Source organism: Phascolarctos cinereus, unplaced genomic scaffold (assembly GCF_003287225.1).
Source record: "Phascolarctos cinereus isolate Bilbo 61053 unplaced genomic scaffold, phaCin_HiC Scaffold_2;HRSCAF=192, whole genome shotgun sequence".
Classification (NCBI taxonomy): Eukaryota; Metazoa; Chordata; class Mammalia; order Diprotodontia; family Phascolarctidae; genus Phascolarctos; species Phascolarctos cinereus.
In genome coordinates this window covers 43,991,127-44,010,089 of record NW_027555625.1, presented here as the reverse complement: position 1 = coordinate 44,010,089, position 18,963 = coordinate 43,991,127, and the positions used below count along the sequence as shown (strand labels likewise).

Sequence of the window (18,963 nt, the reverse complement as noted above, 5' to 3'; positions counted from 1 at the left end):
GGATTTTTTTTCCACCTCTTTCCTTCTGGGGAAAGTAGGAAATGCCATTAATTCATTCATTTATTCAACAAATATTTATTTTGTCCAGAAAACGGTCTGAGGCAAGTAATTGAAAACAAACAAACAAAAATGCCTTTCAGGGAATACGCCAGGTTCAGTGCTGATTCAGCCCAATTTCTTACATCTTCATCTCCTTTCCTAATGAAGACTCTGAGGTCCGGCAAGACCCTCCATCAGAAAAGAGAGCTGTGATCATGTTCAAAACACTGAGTTTTGCTGAGACACAAAAAGGACTTGGCATTGTAGGATGAAGTTGAACAACATAGGCTAAAACACAGAGGGTTTCTGGAGGCATGGGGAAACTCAACTCACAAATGTTCCCCAGGTATTCTTAGTAATGTCAGCAGTGCTGTTATTGGGTAATTCCAAAGCCAGCCTTTGGAAAGAACCACAATGTGATAAATAAGCAAGAAGAACCAGTGCAGAGCAGGGGCCGACTACCGACATACTCGGTACTCAGGAAGTTTTACTTCTTTCCAGCACATCTTGAATGTTCCCAAACCCGGGTCCTACATACTTTATTCCCAGATGTGGAGCTCTGAATCAATACCACTGGATTCAGGGTCAGAGGTCTTGGGTTCAAATCTCAACTCTGCTGCTTATTATCTCCATCATCTAGGGCAAGCCACAACTTTTTGGCCTCATTTTCCTCCACTGTAAATTTGGGGGTTGAAAAGAGGACTGGTTCTGAAGTCTGAGGACCCAGTTTCAAATGATTCCTCTAATGCTTAGCCGTGTCATCCTGGGTAAGTCACAACCTCATAGGGTCTTATGTAAAATGAGGGGTTGCACTGGATGGCCTCTGAAGTCCCTCCCAGATACAGCTCTGAGCCTCTGTCTAGGTCTCAGTGATTTCTAATGTTCCCTTCTCGCTCTAAATCCTATTAGTGTGGTTATCTACCATCTCTGTTTACAGAGTTCTGCAGTTCTGCTGGGTCACTGCCAGCAGAGAGGGCGCAGGTTTGACTGAGGTTAGTGAGATGAAAACCCGAGAGTCCAATGGTCAGAAATAAATGTCATTGATGTGTCCGGCTCACCAGGCTGTGAAGATTATGAAAAGTCCTTGAGACTATCACCCAGGGACTGGTATTTCTGATGACTGCCCTGGGTGTGCATGAACAAGCAGATGTGGAGAGATTGTGGACAGATTCAGCATAACACCCTGGGTCACTTATCCTGGAGGTCGATTATCAGCCTGCAGTAAGGAAATACTACACCCAAGACAATGATCTTCACTGCAGATAAGAAGGATAAGAAGCTCTGTGAACTCTCCTATCTTGGCAGCACCAACAAAGAAGACAGGGAAAAAACCAGATTGGAGCAGGCAACCAACTTGTTGAGAGGCTGTTTGATTTAGCTCCTTATCAACCTACCAGGCAGAGTCCAAAACAAAAGAATGTCACTGCCACCCTCTTCTAGGACTGTGAGGCTCACAATGATTGCGGAGAGAATGTGGTATGGAGCAAAGAACAGAATCTGTTTTTGACACGTTGCCTTGGAAAAGGGTTTTCCCTTTCTGAGTCTCAGTTTCCACTACCGTAAAGTGAGTCAGACTGGTTGATATCTAAAGCCTCTTACAGTCTGAAAGTTCTAAAACCAAGATCCCCCCTGCATCCCGAGCCATCTCCAGTCGTCCTGATCTATATCTCACCACTGGACTCAGATGACTCTGGAGGAGAGAGAGAGGCTGGTGACTTTGCACAGCCCTGCCTCACTTAAATCCAATTCACTTGCAAGTCAATCACCTTTCTGATGTCCTTGGTCCTCTTCGGGAATGAAGGACAAACAATGATCTCAGGCACGTCCGAAAAGGCCAGCTTCTAACCATACTCCAGTCCAGCTAATGACCTCACTTACTAAAGATTGGGGAGAAAAGGATGAAGGAGAACACGGGACGATAAGGGAGAGACGCCTCAAAGTGGTTGGCAGCCTCAGGTCAGAACCTGGGGAGAAGAATTATAGCTAGAAGCACAACTGCTGACCAATTTTACTCTTCTCAGATTAGATTGTAAGTTTCTCCAGGGCAGGGACTATGTTTTCTCTCTGTTCCTTCCCCATCACAAAGCACCCAGACTCATCAATAGTAAATCCTTAAGAAACATCTCTTTTTTTTTTTTTTGGCTAGGCAATGGGGTTAAGTGACTTGCCCAGGGTCACACTGAAGAAATATCTCTTGAACAATGAATTCATGAACAATCAATCCGTAAACATATTAAGAGCCTACTATGTGCCAAGTACTGTGCTAAGCACCTGAGATACAAAAAAAGGCGAAAGAGAATAAAAATGCATAAATTCAAAATAATGTGAATTAGCCAATTGGTGGGACAGAAAAACTGAAATGGAAGAAACCAAAGGATTAGGAGTTTAGGAGGCTTGGATTCTCTCTATGCCAGGGTGGTCATTGACTGTCTGATAGTGTGGCTCTGGCAAAGCCCCTTAGCCTCTCCATGCCTCAGTTATCTCACTGGTCAAACGAAGGACAGGCCCCGTCCTGCGATATTATTGTATATTTACTGAACACTTGATGTGTGCAGGGCAAAAATGAAGTTCAAGCCTTGAATCTCACCTCTTTAGAACTTGGAACACAAAATCTTAGATGGCATAAAAAAACAGGGGAAAAAACTGTCCAGAGGGGCTCCAAACACTTTATACATTTTACTGTCTTTCCTTCTTTGTTGCAGGCACACTTCTAGGTTCTGGCTCAGGTACTGGTTTTGTACCCCTCCCCCCCCCAAAAAAAAAGAGAGAGAGCACAGAGAACTGAAATCCATCCCTAACTCACTATACCTTTTACCAGAACTTCCCATACATTGGACAATGGACTGATCCTGGTTTCCTGTCCTCTCCTTGCCCTTCAGAAGGGGCTTCAGCACTGACTGAAATGTCTAAAAGGCATTTTCTCTCAGATTGGCAGTAGACAAAACTGGACTCGAGTCAGAAAACCTTGAATTAAGATTCCTTCTCAAATACTATCAATTTGACCCTGGTCAAGTCACTTCACTGTTCTATGCCTCAGTTTCCTCACCTGTAAAATGGGGATAATAATAGTACCTGCCCCTCAGGACTGGTGCAAAGATGAAATGAGATAACCTCAAAATTGGTAACCTTAAAGAGGGCTACAAATGCTAGCTATTATAAGAGTCTAGAAGTCTAGATTTGGGGGTGTTCTGGGAAAGGGCTGATTATTAAATCTTCAGGGTGGGCCTTTTCACGACAGAAAACTAACACTATAAATCAGGATTTTATTTATTGTTTCTGTTCATTGTCTAGACTTAAGAGTGGGATGGAGAAAATGTAAATAAAGCAGAATAAACTTGAATAATAATAAAGTAGAACAAAAATGAGCCCTGTGATACATCCCCCCCTCCAAAAAAAAGCCGGTTGTTAAAACTTTTAGCAGCACTACCATAATTTACAAGCCGATTAAAAGACACCTAAGGCCCACGAGACTCTCGAGTTCCTGTCTAGAGGGACCCAGGAACCTCCTGAAGTGAAGACACGTGGAAGCAGGTGGCTGGGGCTAGCGGCGAGATGGGGGGAGGGGAGTTTGCTAGGGAATGTAGGGAGATTCCGCCCCCCCTCTCCCCCCCCCCCCGCCACCCCAAGGCAACAGGACCTAGATTGTCATGTTAGTCGGTGTACACGTAAAGTTTTTTTTTTGAACGCTGACTCAAGCAGCTGCGCGATGCGGCAGCCATCTTGGGAGAGGCACCAAGTGACGCCAGTCAAAGGAATCACCCGAAGGGAAGCCACCACAACCCTGACTCAGCATTCCTCCTCTTTGCTTTCTTTCCTCAATTTATTGGTAGAAAATTTGAGGAGACACGGATCTTCTCCAGGGTCCCTTCAGGCGCCGCCATCTTGAATGTGGCATCACCCTTTCTCCCCGTAACCTTTCTCCAGCGCCCCTCGGCCGCTCCCCATTCGCCGGGGGCGACGGCGGCGCACGCCCCCGTGGCTCCGCCCCTCACTTAAATACGTGGCGGCGCCGGGTACGTCGAGGCTGCCGCGGACTCAAGATGGCGGCGTGTGGACGTGTACGGAGGATGTTTCCCTTGTCCGCGGCTCTGCCGCTGCTTCTGCTCGTGGTGGCCCGGGCCCAGGGGGCCCAGAACCCCCCGAACCTCCCAAACATGGGAAGCCTACACCAGTCTCAGGGGCTGGGCTTCAGGCCCTTCGCCGAGAGCGTGGAGCAGCCGGCTCAGGCGCACGCTCCGCAGCCGCCTCAGCAGCAGCAGCAGCAGCAGCAGCAGCCGCAGGCGCCGCAGCAGTCCCAGCAGCAGCTTCAGCAGCAGCAGCAGCCCTTCGCGGCCGGAGCGGGGCCGGCCCGGCGGGGCGGCGCGGGGCCCGGCGGCGGCTGGAAGCTGGCGGAGGAGGAGACGTGTCGGGAGGACGTGACCCGGGTGTGCCCCAAGCACACCTGGAGTAACAACCTGGCGGTGCTCGAGTGTCTGCAGGACGTGCGGGAGGTGAGCGCCCGCGGGGAGGGGCCGGGCCGGGCCGGGCCGAGAGGGGAGGGGGCCGCGCCTCGGGGTCAGGGGGCAGGCCCCGGCGAGCCCGCGGCCGTCCGTCCCGCCCCGCGCCGACGCGCGGCGCCCTGGGCGGAGGAGGGTCGCTCGCTCCTTCCGCGAGGCCCCTTCCCCGGCTCGGGGGTGGGGGGCGGTGGCCGAGGAGCCGCGGTCCGGCTGGGCGGCCGCGTCGCTCCGGCCTTTTGTGTGGCCGGAGGCGCGCTCGGAGCGGCTCGGCGGGGCGCGCGCTGGGGGCTCGTCAGCCTTCTCCACGCCCCCTCCCCCGGTGACAGCTCGGGGAAGTCTCTTAAACGCCGCGCGGCCGGCTACTTTGTATTCTTCGGTGCCGCTACTTTGTATCCGTCGGTGCGGGAGGCTCCGCCAGCGAGCCGGGGGCTTCGGTCCACTGCTTCCCCGGTGTGTCTTTCGGGGGCCGGATAACAATAACAACAACAACAGCGCTGGTGACCCCCCATCGGGGAAGCGCTTTAAAATCCACCCAGTTCTCCCCCGCAGCAGCTGTGGGGGAGGTGGAAACTGAGGCAGAGAGCAGTGAGGGGTTTTTGCCCTGCGTGCTGTTACTGTCCTAGCTTTTACAGACCTGGAAACTGAGGCAGAGAGCGGTTAGGGGCTTTTGCCCTGCCTGCTGCTGCCATCCTAGCTTTTACAGAAGTGGAAACTGAGACAGAGAGCGGTTAGGGGCTTTTGCTTAGCATGCTGTTGTTATCCTAGCTTTTACTGATGTGGAAACTGAGCCCCTCAGGGTTAGGGGCCTTTACCTGGGGACCCGCAGCAAGCGCTTAAGGCAGGACGTGAAAGACTTGTTGTCTTTCTAACTATTACTCAGCCCAGCAGCCGATGTGCATTTCGCTCTTGGGTGAATTGGTAGTATCATTTTTAAGGTCTGTTAGTATGCAACACAAAAGCATGAGAAGTTTGTGCTGCCTTTGAAAATATAACCCAAGTGGGGTTAGCCTTTGAAGTTGGTGGTGAATCCCTTATAAATCATAGGGTGGCCTATCTTTCTGATTTCCGGATTTGGTTTTAGTTCTCTAATGGTAACTTCATGATGGGTAGGCAGAGAATTATTTGGTGTGATTAAATTAGGGCCAATTAAATTAGTCAATACTGAGAATTTTCCTCTTTCCTGTAGAGGTCATGATGCAGACATGGGCATGCATGTTAGTTTGTTTTAACTAATTATTGTTTACAGGAGGCATAGCTAATAGGGATGTTAGAATTTGTTGGAGCAAGTTGATAGGTAGAAGACAGCATTTTGGATGAATGTAGGTGTTTAATCACCTGCTCTCCTCTTTCTATTGGGCTTCAGGGTTAGGACCATTTTAAAAATGTAATAAGGGTGTGAGAGGTAGCTGGATGTTTTGACCAGGCTTGGAGTCTGGAAAACCTGGATCCGAATTCTTAACTTCTCTGTGCCTTGGGCAGTGCTTTGATTGTGATCCCGTTGATGACCTACATTAGTGAAGGGAGTTTCCTTTTTTTTGAGAGGGGAGGATTCCTTCACAAATAAAATCACCGGTCCAGTTAAAAAATATTTTTGACATAGGAAAACAACAGCTTTAGAGATAGGAAATTTATTCCTAGATAAATTCTGGCCTCCAACAGTTTAAGTTTAGAATTTTATAAGAATGATAAAAGCTTACATTTATATAACACTTTCAGGTTTACAGAATACATTGCATCTATTTTCATTTGATCTTCTTAACCTTTGCCATTTGTTGTGATTTTTTTCCCCTTTCACTTTTCCTGGATTGTTTTTGTGTAGTGTTGCTGTGAGTGAATAATTGAGCTTCAGAGGTTTGGAGACTAGTCAAACAGTTAAATGTGCTTTGGATTTTCATTGATCCTCTGGTCTATTCCCTTACGATCCTTTGAATTTTTGGTTAGTAATTAGATGTATAGCAGGTTTTCCTCAAACTGATCTTCATTCTGTGATTTCCATATCTATTAATGGTGTCATTTGCTGCTGTTCCTCAGCGGGATCGGAGAGTTTATGTGTATGTGCTCATAGGGACGGCAGACCCTCTCTGGCTAGCTTCCCTCTTCCTCCCCACCCTGGATATGCTCATCCCTTACATGGGCAACTTTGCCAGGACCTGTGGTTTTGTTGGTGTGTGAACTTCCTCCACCAAAGCAGACTGCAATCTGTTTATAGCTTTTATAGTCTTAGAGAGTTGTGTGAGGCTGTAGCAGTCCCACTGCTGACAGGGAGAGGGGGTGTTTGAACTGAAGTTTGAGGCCTCCCAGGCCAGCAGTCTATACACTCCTTTACATGATATGCAGTAGGAATGTTTAAAACCCAGCAGTTGCTATTATAATCCCCATTAGCCATACTAGTGGAGGGCAGGCTATTTATAGGATTTGTTAAATAGGCATAGTAGATGAAATCCTGCTTTATTAAGTGGAAAGAATCCCAGACCAGGATTCTGGTTCCTGGTAGACTGCTGGCTCATGTGGTGACAGGACAAAAAAAGTTTGGAGGTGACTTCATTTTGTTTCTCTTACAGGAGTGATATAAGCTGTCCAAAGGAAGTTACCAGATAAGACTTTCATTTGTAATAATTCACTGGACCATAGAGAACAGTCCCTTATCCACTGAAGATGCTTAGTAAGTGCTGTTGATTGACTGATGACCGTGAAATAGTTCGGAGTCTTCTAAATTGAAGCTGTTGTAGTTTAAAAAACACGAACAACTTTTTCTGTTTTCTTTTGAAGTCTTCAGTGTGGAATGTGACTCTGGAATTTATCAGCTCTGATGGTTACATTTGAAAGATAGCAACTTGGTTAAGGAAATGTACTTTAGATATAATGTGAAATTAGGAACAAAGTGGAATGGAGAGATATTTTTTGTGAATAGGAACATTTGGCAAAAAAAACCTGATAGCCTTTTTAATTCCTTTGAATTTAAATCTGGAGGAAGTTTTTTTTTCTTAATTCTTATGAGATTATGGAAAGGTAGAGGTGCTTCATGAACCCTTGGAGTATTTGAATGTAAAGGAATGCAAACTGCTTTCTTTTGGTTATAAGCATGCTGATAAGTTGTCTGGTTAAGTCTCAAGTTTGAACAGTTTTTTAGTTTGTCTTTGTCTTAGTGAGGTATAAAAATTTATGTTGTTCACATGACCAAGTGTACTTAAAGGTAATGATTAATACTAATGTGTTAACTACTAATAGGCTTCCCCACAGTTATTTTTTAAATCTGCCTGGTGAATTGTGTACCAATACACTTTGAAATCTGTACATGAACAGTATGAAGCTGTGCTTAACAAGTTCAGTCAGAATTCTTTAGTTTATGGCTTTTTCATAACTTCTGTTTTGAAAGTTGTGTTAAGTGGAAGTCTTTCTAAGACTTTCTTAGATGATTAATCTTTTTTTTCTTAAATTTTTTTTAAAGGCGATTGGGGTTAAGTGATTTGCCCAGGGTCACACAACTAGTAAGTGGCAAGTGTTTGATCTGAGGCTGGATTTGAACTGAGGTCCTCCTGACTTCAGGGCTGCTGTTCTATCTACTACACCACCTAGCTGCCCCCTGATTAATCTTTTTAAAACTGCTTGATCCACCAAAGAGTCAGTCAGTTAAATGAGAATGACAATGACAGTGATGACTGATTGGTAGCTTCGGAAAGAGAAGTGGTCATAGAGAACAAAGTGTGAATTTCCCTCCTGCTTATATAAGGGGGCCTTGAAGATTCAGCCCTTCCTGCACAGATGGAAGGAGCTTCTCTGAGAAGTTAGTTGGGCAGCTGGCTAGGGGGTGCCACAGTACTTAGAGCACCAGGCCTGGATTCAGGAGGACCTGAGTTCAAATCCAGCCTCAGACACATAACACTAGCTGTGTGACCCTGGGCAAGTTACTTAACCCCATTGCCTAGCTCCCCCGCCAAAAAAAAAAATCTTGCCTTAAAGGAATTTACTAGCTGTATGACCCCGGGGCAAGTCACTTAACCTCTGCTTCAGTTTCTTCCTCTGTAAAAATGGGGATGACAATAATGCCACCTTACCTCCCAGGGTTCTTGTGGGGATCAAATGAATTAATGCTATCAAACACAAGTGAAAACAGATCCCTGAAGCTCACACCGACACTTAGAAAACCACAGATTAACGTTATCTATGTTGCATTGTGTTTTTATTTTCTTAAACATTTCCTTTGGCTGGGACATTTTACCTGGCTCTCTTGGGGCCTTTAGTTCATTCTCTGTGCCAATATTGGATCATCAGGTTCAGGCCTCTGCAGCCAGTTGTCTAGTACCCGTGAACTGTGTTCAGAGTGAATATTCAGTAGTTTATAATAATCACAGCTCACCTTGATATAGAGCTTTAAGGTTTACAAAACACTTTTCAGACAGAAATCACAAGTTAACACCCCCATTTTACAGATTACCAGTTGAGGCCAGAGAGGCAGACTTGCATATTGTCACAAGGTGATCGTTTTCCAGCTCGACGCTTTTGCACAGGTGTCTCCTAGGCCTGGAATGCCCAGAAAAAGCTTTTGTCACCTCTGCCTTTTGGTGTCATTAGCTTCCTTCCAGGCTCAGATTTGTTGCCCCTTCTCAAATCCTTTCCTCCTCTGGCTGATTGTTCTCTCTCCCTGTTCAGATAATCTTGTTTTATTTGTTTGCAGGTTTTATCAGACCCCAGCGGAATGTACACTCTTTGGTGCCCGGAGTGTTTTTCTTTTTTTTCTTTTTTTTTTTTTTGGTGTATCCCCATTGCCCTACAAATAATAGTCCCTTTCTTAGATGTTTGTGACAGCTGGGACTCGAACCCAGATGTCCAGATGAGTCAGGTGCTTTCTCTACTGTTTCAACTAGAATTGAACACCAATTAATGGATCAACCCTACACCAAAAATGTGCACAAAACAAAAAGACTCTTTTGGACTCCTTCTGCATCTCCTTAATTTACATACGATTGAGCTGCTTCCTAAGCTTCTGCTTCTCCAAAGGGACCTGGAAGACAAGACAGCTGGGAAGGGGGGAGCAGCTGCACCAGTTGTGACAGGCTCCTTGCAGGAGGCACATACATGGAGCCGTTAATGGTTGGGTCACATGGAACTAGAGAATCCTTCTCTGGCCTGTTCTTCCCCGCCAGGAACAGCTGTCTGTAATAATAATCATAACTGACATTTGCATAGCAGTTTAAAGTTTGCAGAGCACTTTACAAACATTACATCATTTGAGCCTCACCAAACCCCTTTGAGGTATTTTTTAGATGACGAAACTGAGGTTCTAAGAGGTAAGTGATTTGCCCAGAATAAAAGAAAATGAACATTTATGGCTACATTCCCGGCACTGTGCTAATTGCTTTGCAAATATTATCTCATTTAAACCGCATGACAATGGGAGGTGAGTGCTGTTATTATCCCGATTTATAGGTGAGGAAATTGATATAACTAAAGGTGGGGTGACTTGCCCAGGGTCTGACCAGGTCACTCCCCTACGCAGTGAACTCCAGGGGCTTCCTGTCCCTTGCAGGATCAGATCAGAAATGCTTTTTGGCATTCAAATTCCTTGATAACCTAATCCCCTCCTACCTTTCCAGTCTTCCTACATTTTCCTCCCTGACGGGTACTCTTAGATCCGGTGTCACTGACTTCCTGGTTGTTCCAAGAGCAAGGCATTCCATCTCTCAGGTCTGGGCATTTTCTTTAGCTGTTGCCCATGGAGTAGAGTTTGAGTTTATGGGAAGAGCAGGACTTAGGAAAATCTTGAATACCATTTTTGGAGAATTTTAGGCATGATTTAATAGGCAAAGCCATAGGCCTGATTAATAACCTGGTTTATGAAGTAGCCTGAGGTTAAAATTTTGCTGAAGCTTGAGTTAAACAATTTTTAGAAGTATCTATTTTGTGTCAATGGATATAGTATTTGTTGATAGAAAATTGTTGCATTCTGATTTTTGTGCAGTAATGAGTAGAACATTTATTAGCCTGTGCAGTAGTTTGACCCTATAGAGTTAGGACGTGGAGCCTGTACTAGATACATTTCAAACTTAAGATTGAGAATACAGGGGATATTGGTAGAATAATGGGATTTCAGAGATGGAAGGGGCCTACCTTAAAGATTATAGAGCATAGAGACTAAAGAGGCAATGCTGTCCAATACCCCCCCTAATTGTGAAGATGAAGACACAAAGATTGAATGACTTTCCCAAGATCATACAGATAATAAGTGTAAGGACTGGGCTTGGAACCCAATTCCTATGACTCTTTAAGTCCAGAACTCTTCAAGTCCACCGTCTGCTTCCCCATTTGATGGAAGAGGACACTGGGACACTTAAGATCCTAGAGATGAATGAGATCTTAGAAGTTATCCAGTCTGATTCCCTTATTTTAAAAATGAGAAAACTGAAGTCCAGAGAGCTTGTGACTTGCTTAATGTACCACAGGTAAGCCATTATGCTGCCTTAACATGTAGCAGAATTACAAATACAGAGTGAACCTGGGTATGCTTGTTAAATTGAGGGAGTTTGTTTGCACTAGGGGTGGGAGGGTGTGCCCTAAGCACCCGCCTGCCTGCACGCCAGTCCATCCTCCCAGGGCCCTGCTATATAGCTTTGAGGCAGACTTTGTATCCACTCTGCCACGAAGTCTCGACACATGACTGTGTTTCCGATTTTGGAATCATAAACAAATAAGCTCTGTTATTGTTTCTGGAAAGGGTATGTCAGTTTACTCCCCTATAGCACTACTCACCCTCTTTGTAATTTTCTAAACCAAAATATCCTTCTGAGATCACACTCCCTTATCACAAGAGGTTTCCTTCTATTAAAATGTCAGCTGCTTGGGGCAGTGACTGTGGTAAGCTTTTGTATTTGGAATTCTAGTGCTTGGCACATAGGAAACATTTAACAGTTGCCTTATCATTCATGCTAGCACAGGCCAGCACCTCCTCTGCGATGTATAGTCTTAGACTTCTCAGAGTCACATGGTATGTATTGAGGCCCCCCTTAAACCTAGGCCTTCTGAACTCCAAGGAAACTATCTTTTTTTTTACCACTGTCACTCTGCCTCTTCTACTTAGGGCTCTTTTTACGTTTCCCAGATGATGAGATAAATAAGTTGCCAAGTTTTTTGTGAGTGCTGGGTCTGTGAGTTCGTGATAGTTATCCTATTTAAAAGAGAAACTGAGACACCACTTTCAGCTTTCCTGTCTTTCTGAGGGCGTTCCATTAACAAAATATTTTTTTCTAATGAATTTTTTAAACTAATGAGTGTCAAATTTTAGTCATCATTAACTTTAGCTTTCCTTTTTCACCTTTTGTTTTTTAGGCAATTAGGGTTAAGTGACTTGCCCAGGGTCACACAGCTAGTAAGCTTCAAGTGTTTGGTCTGAGATTGGATTTGAACTCAGGTCCTCCTGACTTCAGGGCCCGGTGCTCTATCCACCGCGCCATCTAGCTGCCCCTCCTTTCTCACTTTTTCATGTGATTAACCATTTACAATAGTAATAATTTATATAGCACTTAAGGGTTTACAAAATACTTTGATATGTTATCTCATTAGTATGTTGTTAGGTTGAGTTAATCTACCTAAAAATTTCTACGGTTCTGTTTCCAAGTGATATTTACAGGTTTACATTTAAATTGCAGGTACCAAAGTTCTTTCATTGCCTATGGAATATTTTCTTTTTAGATTTAGGTCTTTGTATTTAATTTAGAAACTTAGAAAGTCAGCATCTTGATTTTTCTGGTAAACATTTGGATTTATGTCTTTTTTAGACTTTTCAAACTATCTGGAAAAAGATTTTTCTACAAGTCTTATATTTAGCGTAATGCCAACAGACAGTTACAGTAAACTTAAAAAAAAACCACCCACATGTTTTATTGGTGCCATTTGTCATTATATATCATTTTAGAAGCCCACCTCCCCAGATTGAACCATCCTTTGTTATAGAGGAATATGAAGTAGTGCAGTGACTGCACTTGGCAATGCTGATACAGTAAATTCTGGATTGAATACATTCTTTACTGTCACATGTACTTGCCTCCATCCCCACTTCTAGTCTTATGCATCATACCTCATTAGTCTTACTGTTTTCTGGTGCAGGAATCTGACTGGGTAAACTTCAAGGGGCAGGAGTGGAGAATGATTCCTTAACTCTGTGTCTTAACTACTATGACATCCATAGGAGACAGTGATGGTAATCTTTTTATTTCCATATATGTCTTTAAAGTTAGATTGGATAGCTTAAACTTTGAGAGTTTTAGGGAATGAGTTGGAATATACTCTGGAGAGAAATTAAAGCAATTTTCTGAAGTAACACTGTGTTTCATATTTTTTGCCCTCTCCCACAAAGTTTAAATCTAGCTTCTACTGTTGATTCAACAACAAAACCTTCATTCCTCTTTATAGGCAGGAGGTAGGTTCAGAGCTCAGATGTAGGAAGTAAAAAATTTTTTATATTCTGCAAGATGCCCAAGTTAAACCAACTCATAGTTTTTAAATAACTATATTTTAAGACATGATAATCTATAGAAAGAAGTAAGAAGTCTAATTTTATTGGTTGTGGAACAGAAGGCACGAATGGCATCTATGTGCCTGCTGTAGGATGATAAATATAAAAAATCACAGCAGTGTTCCTGAAAGTCTTAGTTGTCTGGCCAGTAAAAAGCATTTTTTTCTTCAAAGCAACCATTAGCGGTCACTAACAACTGGTCATTTTTTGCTGTTCTTCCTACTCCAGGAAGCCTGAGCTATACCCTAGAGGAATCAAGAAGAACCCCTTCAGCTAGTAGGTTTCTTTGAAATTCTTTGCTAATTTTCTGAGGATTAGTTAGTCTGGCTTGCAGGAGTAGTTTGTTCCTGTTGGTGTTTTTTCATTTTTGACCCCACTTTACTGATCCTCTAAAGTAAGCTTTCTGACATATTCTCCCACTCACCCTTTCCACCTTTGTAAAGAGTGACAGAGTGCCTGGGCTTGAATACTCTCCTTCCCTAGCCCAGTGGCACTGGCAGAGACAGATACAAGAGGGTCTGTGAACGTCAACAAAGTGATTTAAGTTAACACACGGCATTCTCCAGTTCTTAGAGGAGTGCCACCTAGTGACTCTCCAGAGGACAAGAGGAACTTGTGCCAGTTCCTCCCGTCTGGATTTCTGCTCACCAGGTCTCTGATCCTCTTTCATTTCAGACTTGGATGACGCTGGAAATAGTTGACTTTCTCCACAACACTAGCTTTTGCAATATCTCTAAGAGTCATTGAAGTGTGCTTTTAAGGAACCATAATTTTGCTCAGTTCCTTGTAGTAGTCCGTTCTTTAAAGCCACAGCATTAAACACCATGAAAGAGAATTGTAGAATGCATACATATGGCATGAAATCCAGAATAAAATTGACAGGGCCTAAGTCAAGACAGGAAACTAGTTCAGTCTGGTTTAGTGTGTTCAGGGTGAGCTGTTCTGTGTCAGCCTAATGTTAGTAGTTCACACATGTGACCATTGCTGTCACAAAATGAAACTGTATCAAAATTATTTGTCTCAAATGATTCACAAGCCACTGTGGTTAGGGAGGGCACTGGGGGTGGGGGTGGGATCCAGAAGACCTTCCCTCAGGAGGTGCACAAATACTTCTGGAAAGAAGAGAGGGATTTTATGAGGAGGAGGTGAGGAGGGGGGACAAGTAATGGCCAGTGGTTTAAGACTCAGAGAAGAGAGATACCGTATGTGAGGAATAGCAGAAAGGCCAATTTGACTTTATTGTAGAGGAAGGGGTTAGGTGGTTAATGCCTTAATAAGATTGCAGAGTTATTTGGGAATATGTTGTGAAGGACTTAAAAGCCAAATGAAGGAGCTTATATTTGGTTCTAGAGGCAGGAGGAAAGTAGGAAAAGCCATTGAAGGTTATGAGTAGGGGAGTGTCGTGGTTAGACTTGCACCTTAGGAAATGTACTTTGGTAACTCTGTGGAGGGTAGACTAGAGAGATGAGAGACTTGAAGTCAGGAAACCTTGTCAGGCAAAAAGATGGCAATTTGCCTTAATGGGGAGGTGGAATCCCTTGGACTTTTATTGAAAGATAGACTTTTTATCTCCTATAACTAGGAGGACTAGGTGAAAGTTGGAAAGGGGCCAATTTGGCCTTGATATGAGAGAAAAAAAATTCCTAATAATTAGACATATTCTAAAATGGGTTAGGTTTCCTCAGTAGGTCCTGGCTGCTGGGAGGTCAGCAGACAAGTGCTGGATGAAAGGGTTACTGGGCGGCCAGTCAGTCTCTGAAGTCCTTTCCAGCTCCAAGATTCTGTGATTCTGGGGTAGTTTCGTTGTGAGGCAAGAGGGAACATTTAGATGACAGTGGTAGAAGGAAGTGTGTTTTGTTTTGTTTTTTAGAAAGATTATACAAAAGTGATGTGTGTGACTGGAGTCAGGGGCCTGTGGGGCGGGTGTTGGAGTGGGATCCAAAGCCATAAATGTCGACCTTGGAGGGACTCCCCATTACCTTATCGACGAAAGCCCTGAGACTCAGGGAGGGCCGGTCATGTGTCCATTGTCCCGTGAGACCTGGTGAGCAGAAATCCAGACGGGAGGAACTGGCACAAGTTCCTCTTGTCCTCTGGAGTGACAGTCACTAGGTGGCACTCCTCTAAGAACTGGAGAATGCCGTGTGTTAACTTAAATCACTTTGTTGACGTTCACAGACCCTCTTGTATCTGTCTCTGCCAGTGCCACTGGGCTAGGGAAGGAGAGTATTCAAGCCCAGGCACTTTGTCACTCTTTACAAAGGTGGAAAGGGTGAGTGGGAGAATATGTCAGAAAGCTTACTTTAGAAATAATAAGTATTTGTCTTTCAATTTTATTGAACTTGGAGATGGAGGGAAAGGCTCATGAAAAAAGCTTTATTGTACTTCCCAAGATAGAATCTCAGTTCCCCTTTCTCAGTATTGGTAAGAGAACTTGAAACAGCAACATTATTTTCAGAGGAAGGTAGGATTCTAAATGTTGCTTACATCTTATTGCTCAAATAAAACTGAGCCCGTTGCCAATAATGAAATATAGCCAGTGTAGCATAATAAAAGTGTCATTTTATTGAGACTGTTTGACATTTTATAAGAAATTCCAATACTGTACATAAATACTGTGCCCAAAGTGCATCACAAGTAGGTTCATTGTTGAGTGGACAGACTTGTGAAACATTTTTTGTGGTGAATATCTTCTTCAAAAGAATTCATTGTATTTTCATCAGCATGGCATTTTGAAGTGCTGACATGTTTGTTGAAACAAGGAAATGGCTTTTCAGGTTAAAAGATGTTGTACTAGTATTTGTTTAAAAAGAGGATTCTACTTTTAAAATAACGTTTTTCTCCAGTGCCTAGCCCAGTGCTCCATATGTAACAGGGAGTCATTAAATGGTTGCTTATTTGATGAATTATTGCCTGGATTCTGAATGCACACTCAGATGATGTGAAAACAAGTAGTTCCATATGTAGCTCTCTGTTTCATGGGGAGTCTTGCTTAGGGATACAGAAATGCTGCTAGCTTTGTCAGTGTTATATTGTCCTCTCAGTTGATAACATGCTTCAAGGACTATAAAATTTAACGTGAAATTGTTTTCAAGTCTTCATGTATGTTTGAAACATTATAGGAAGAAAGTGGTTAGCAAAATTTGTTACTTGTCAATTTTCTGAACACATGGTCTATTAATTATATGTGTGACTTACTAGGATTAATTCAGATTTCCTTGAAATACAAAGTGCATATGCTAATATTTAGTATATATGGTATGTGTATTATATGTACACGTGTAATATATACATACACACAAGATAAACATTGTATATTGTATAAACATGTACATATTATGCTTATACTAATATTTAGTATATATGGTCTATGTGATATATACATAAATATATAACACATGTGTATATTGTATGTCGATATAATACAGTATGTACACATAATGAAATATTTTATATGTAATACATATACCATATGTACTAAGTATTAGTCTATATACGTATGAATATATATTATACATACACCATACCTCAGTTGAGGGGATCACCGTTGTTCAAGTTTTCAACCTTGTGGTCATGCTTGATTTTTTTTCTTTTTCCTACATCTCTATTTGTCCACCCAGCTACCAAAGAAGGGCATGAAAGCCAAGTTAGCTGAAGTAGCGAGATGTCCCAGGAGAGTCAAACTACTGCTGACACTTTGTTTACCATACCTCCTCAGTGGAAACAGTCCAGGATCCAAAGTCCAAGAGCTCTGAGGATTTCAGTACCCCTCAGACCATTGGTCCTGCTTCTAGATTGATTTCTGTAGCCATCTGGAAGGGAAGCAATCCGTGTGGAGAAAAGGCTCACTGTTCTGCTACCCCCGGCAGCATAAACCCAAGAACCCTCCTTGCTACCTCCCAAGCTCTGCCCCAGCAGTTATCTTCCATGGTGGAAGTGCCACCGAAGTCCCAGAAAAGAGAGTCATTGTCCCCAAGATCCTTATTAGTAGGTGCTTAGTAAGTGTTTGTTAAATTGAATTATCAAATTCATTTGATTGGGTTCTCATCCTTCTACTGTAAGCTGTTGATTTGGAGAAGCTGGTGTGATAAAACAATTTTCTTATCTCAAAGCAATTCAGTTCAATTAAAATTAATGAATGTATTTATTATTTATTTGGGGTAGTGTGCTAGAGGTACAAAAAAGAAATCAGCTTTGAAAATTTCAAGGCTAGTGTATGTGACTGTGGTTAACATACCTAAAGTATACCCATCTAGAGGCGCTCTGGAGTATTATGTATACTGGTGGGCATGTCTACTTGCATGTTGTCCAGTAATGCCCTGTGGTGTCAGGTAATTTACTTCTCTTCTTTTCTCAGATGCAAGTGTTATATAGGGGTTAGACAGAAGCATTTTTTTTTCTTCTTCTTCTGCATGTGTACAAAAGAGAAAAATCTTTGAATTACCAGTATTCCTTTACTTCTGGTTTTATGTGTGGTAGTTGTGTTAGTTTAAGCTTTGGTCTGTTCCACTGTTCATCAGGTTGTTGTGAGATTAACTTATACAAAACACTTGAAGAACTTTAAAGGGCTCTATAAAAAAAAATCTGTGTAGTAGTGCCTGGTACAGAATTTCGGAGTCAGAAGGGACCTCTCAGCAGCTGTTTAGTCCACTACCTAGCTGAGGTAGTCATGTAGCAGGGGTGGGTGGGGAGAAACTCACTGTCTCCCTGGTCATAGCTATGGTCACAGACCCAGATCTGGACAGAAGTCATCTAGTCCAACTCTGTCATTTATAGATGAGGAAACTGAGGTCCAGGTTAGTTAAGTGACTTGCCTAAGGTCATATAGGGAGTAAGCATCACAAGGAAGAGAGGAACCACATTTACTAAGTGCCTGCTGTGTGCCAGGCACTATGCTAATATTTGTAATGCTAAGTACTTTACAGATATTGCTTTTGATCCTCACCACAACCCTGGAAGATAGATGTTATTATTATCTCTCTTTTGCAGATGAGGTAGCTGAGGCAGGGGGAGGTTAAGTGACTTGCCCAAGGTCGCACAGCTGGTGTCTGAGGTCGGATTTGAGCTCAGATCATCCTAGCTCCAGCCCCAGTGATCTGTTCATGGTGCCATCTGGAACATACGACTCCTTGGTGTTCTTTCCAATATACTAACCTCTTTTGATAGCCAGCTCAATCCACTTTTGGATAGCTCTAATTGTAAGGAAGTTTTTCCTCATAGCAGGCCTCGATTTGTCTGTTTATGACTTTGTAAAGTGGCAGCTGTATTCTGCCCTGATTGTGCCAATTGTAGGGTGGCAGACTATCCTGAGGGATAGTTCCACCTCCAAGAGAATACTGAGGCACTAAAGAAAGGGCAGTCCATGCTAGCATGGAAGTAAATAGATTTTACTGAGGGGAGCTGGTCCTTGGAGGCAGGAGGACAGTAGTAGATCTCGCACCACCCTTAGACCGGGCCAAATAGCATATAGAAACAGAACAAAGAAGGCATAGTGCCAGGGCTGGCCCAGGATCACATGCACGTTTTTCTAGGGATTAGAGCTGCTGTCGCTGTTTACATTAATTATACTTGAGGTCATGTTCCCAAACTCTTGCTCCCACCATACATTCCAGCCCTCATGACCTGCTCGTACATTCTTTATGATAGTATCTTCCTCAAGGTTCCTTGAGTGGCACATGAGTGTTTCTATTACAGAGGCACATTATCATCCATAATGATTTACATTGGAGGCACGATTCACAACACAGATAGGAAAATGACACAACCAACAAGAGAGTTACCACGATTGTTATACTTCTCTTTCACCCTACCTCAGGGGAGATGAAGAAATAGTCAATAAACTGGTGATGAGTGGGAAAACTGAATTTCCCAACTTAACTCATTGCATGCTAGCTGAAATGCTGAACTAGGTTCATGGCT

General features: G+C 43.3%; 1 protein-coding gene across 1 annotated transcript in view; it reads left to right on the top strand.

Moving 5' to 3' along the window:
* The first annotated feature begins 4,044 nt into the window (after positions 1-4,044).
* The window catches only part of GLG1 (golgi glycoprotein 1), a 146,526-nt gene continuing 131,607 nt past the window's right edge, over positions 4,045-18,963 (top strand). The window contains exon 1 of the mRNA XM_020963748.2: positions 4,045-4,529. Within this exon, the coding sequence (XP_020819407.1) occupies positions 4,080-4,529 (450 nt within the window). The 5' untranslated portion in view covers positions 4,045-4,079. The remainder of the gene's footprint in view (positions 4,530-18,963) is intronic.